The 2,646-nt window shown below is 33.7% G+C and overlaps 1 protein-coding gene across 1 annotated transcript in view; it reads right to left on the minus strand.

Moving 5' to 3' along the window:
* Nucleotides 1-2,646, minus strand: part of LOC107464770 (protein APEM9) — a 4,743-nt gene that overhangs the window by 1,504 nt on the left and 593 nt on the right. The window contains exons 2-6 of the mRNA XM_021130588.2: nucleotides 2,529-2,616; nucleotides 2,199-2,348; nucleotides 1,393-1,470; nucleotides 775-1,057; nucleotides 153-496 (exon numbers count right to left, since the gene is read on the minus strand). Coding sequence (XP_020986247.1) covers nucleotides 153-496; nucleotides 775-1,057; nucleotides 1,393-1,470; nucleotides 2,199-2,348; nucleotides 2,529-2,608 — 935 coding nt within the window. The 5' untranslated portion in view covers nucleotides 2,609-2,616. The remainder of the gene's footprint in view (nucleotides 1-152; nucleotides 497-774; nucleotides 1,058-1,392; nucleotides 1,471-2,198; nucleotides 2,349-2,528; nucleotides 2,617-2,646) is intronic.

Here is a 2,646-nt window from a genome sequence, read left to right on the forward strand (position 1 = left end):
AGGTTAAGTTATCCTGAATCTACTTTTATATGAAATGGAGGTATGTGCTCCAAATTCCACAGTAAGACGTGGCTAATAAATTCTTGGTGTATTGACTATTAAACTAAAAAATTAGAATTTATTACTCGAGAGGCATGAATAATAGTCAGTACCTTTTTATAGTAGCTTGCTTCCTTCTGTAAACATAATAGATGAACAGGAACAAACAACTGAGTATAATCTTCCCACTAGATATTACAAACTTTGTATTGCCAAACTTCAAATTGATCGCACGAAAGCACCAGAAGCATGGTTCTATTCGCTCAGCTAGTCTTGGAACAATTTTTGAACCGTACTTTCTGTTGTCTGAATCTTTGCCGTTTAAAGATTTATGTGATCCTTCACATACATTTTGCTCATTAACAGAATAAGCCGCATTGTCACTTGTAGGAGAGGAAACTTGAGAAAATTTTGCACTTTTAGAACAGTGCATTGAGTTTAACCTTCTCCGAAGTCCCTACAAATACAATGGTATAACAGAATTAGGACTGTAGTAAACAGAGATGAAAAACACACCAAGGAGAATTGAGATCAATATGTTCAAAAAGAGTTTCCCCCTTCTTTTTATGAAGTTAGAACATATGGTCTAATACATGTTTTTATTTTCACCGGAAACCACCACAAATCTGATTTGTATCTCCACTTCAAATTCCAAATAATAAAAGAATTAACTTTGATAAATACAATAAGATAAATTAATTCTACAGAGGAAAATTAACCTTGATTAATGTTTACCTGTCGGTTTTCCTCAGGCAGTGAAGCATTCTCAACCCAAGAGATTGCAAGATCCACATCTTTTAGAAGTGTGGCAAGAAGTGTGACCGCATAAACCTCGACAACTTCCAAGTATTCATCAATTCCAAGAACTAAGTGCTTGTTATATTTACTTCCGCACTCTTTCTTTGCCTCAGCAATAACAGCAACATATTGTCCATCCCCCAGATTCCATCCATTAAGAAATTCCTCCAGAAATTCTCGAATGCCAGATATAGAACCCTCAGCTATTTGAAAACAAACTCTGGAGAGAGAGAGAGAGAGAGAGAGAGAGAGAGAGAGAGAGAGAGAGAGAGAGAGATGAGTATGACTCTGCTTAAACCGTTGCCATAATCCCAAATTCACATTATATGGAAATAAGAATAAAAAACCCTTGTCAGACACTACAAGATTGATACAGACACAAGCACAAAATGTAGAGTCCTGAATAAGCTATCTGGGATGTATCTTCACAGTCAACATAAAAAATAAAAACAATCAAACAAGATGACTATAAGCTCTCCATATCTGGAACGTTAAATTGTAATTATAGAGTAATCAAGATTAGGAGAAAATGCAACAAGTGAAACTAAAGCTTACCCGGTAAGAAGAACTTGAGAAGGGATAGTTTTGACTGAAGTGAAATACGATCGAAGTTGATTGAGAATATCCGGTGCCCTAAAACAGTCCATAGATTCATGAATCATAATTCAGTGATTGCTGATCAAAGACCACAATAGTAAATATTATAGAAAAAAATTAAAAAAAATGTTACATAAAAAAGAAAAGAACCTAGAAATTTAACCAACTACGAGAGTGGTTATTGAATACCACAAGTGATAGGAATGACTTTCTCTGGTCCCAAATAATTGTGCAGTTTTAATTATGCACACAGATTAAGCAAATGATTTAGAACATCTTTATTAGAGATAAATTTAAGTGAGCATACACAATTACATTTAATCTCTCTCTTTCATTTAATAGGGTTACTAGAAACAGTTAGGGTTAGTTTGGATTGGCTATATTATAAAAAGATCTTTTTCTAATAGACAAAAACTATTTCACATTTGGATAAACTTTTAAAGAGAGTTTTCAAATATTAAAAATGTCTTTTGCTTCTACTTTTTTTAATAAAAGTACTTTCCTTAAAAGATGTATCCAAACGAGTTTAAAACTTAATAAAAGTACTTCTTTTTATTAAAAGTACTTTTTTAACTCAAATAAACCAATCCAAACTAACACTTAATTAGTGTTGCCCAGTTTTCTAAATGGACACTTATTTGGGACCAAATGAAATTTTATAAATGAAAAATTATATGGACTCTAGGGAGTATAAAATATTTCAACTAACTAAAATTTGTTAAACAGTAACAGCTAGGGGCCTCATCCCACAGTGTACAAGTTACCTGCCAAGTTGATTGAGTGATTGAACCAGGACCATGGCAGCTGATTCCCACATATCCTGCATTGCAACACCAGAAGAATCGTCTTGCAAGTGCTTCAAAATGGAGATAGCTATCGAAGTGGCTTCTTCATACATGGAGCAAACAAGGTAGCTGCAGTGCAAAAACACATGGATATGTAAATAAGTAGTTGTTTACAAAACTTCTATTTTTCAATGATATCCCAATTCATGATGTTATCTATTCAATGGAGTAGAAGAGTTAACTTTGAAACATGAGTCTGTGGGTAGAATCCCAATTTGCAATAAGAAAGAAAAGCATAGTATATATTACCTCTCAGAAACCTCAATTTGTTTCCATATGATTTTGTCAGCACTGGCGTCAGTTGTAATTGACATAGTTGCAGTATTCATTCTCTTAGCTTCAGAGACACAAACAAGAGCACAGAGGA

This window comes from Arachis duranensis, chromosome 9 (genome assembly GCF_000817695.3).
Source record: "Arachis duranensis cultivar V14167 chromosome 9, aradu.V14167.gnm2.J7QH, whole genome shotgun sequence".
NCBI lineage: Eukaryota > Viridiplantae > Streptophyta > Magnoliopsida > Fabales > Fabaceae > Arachis > Arachis duranensis.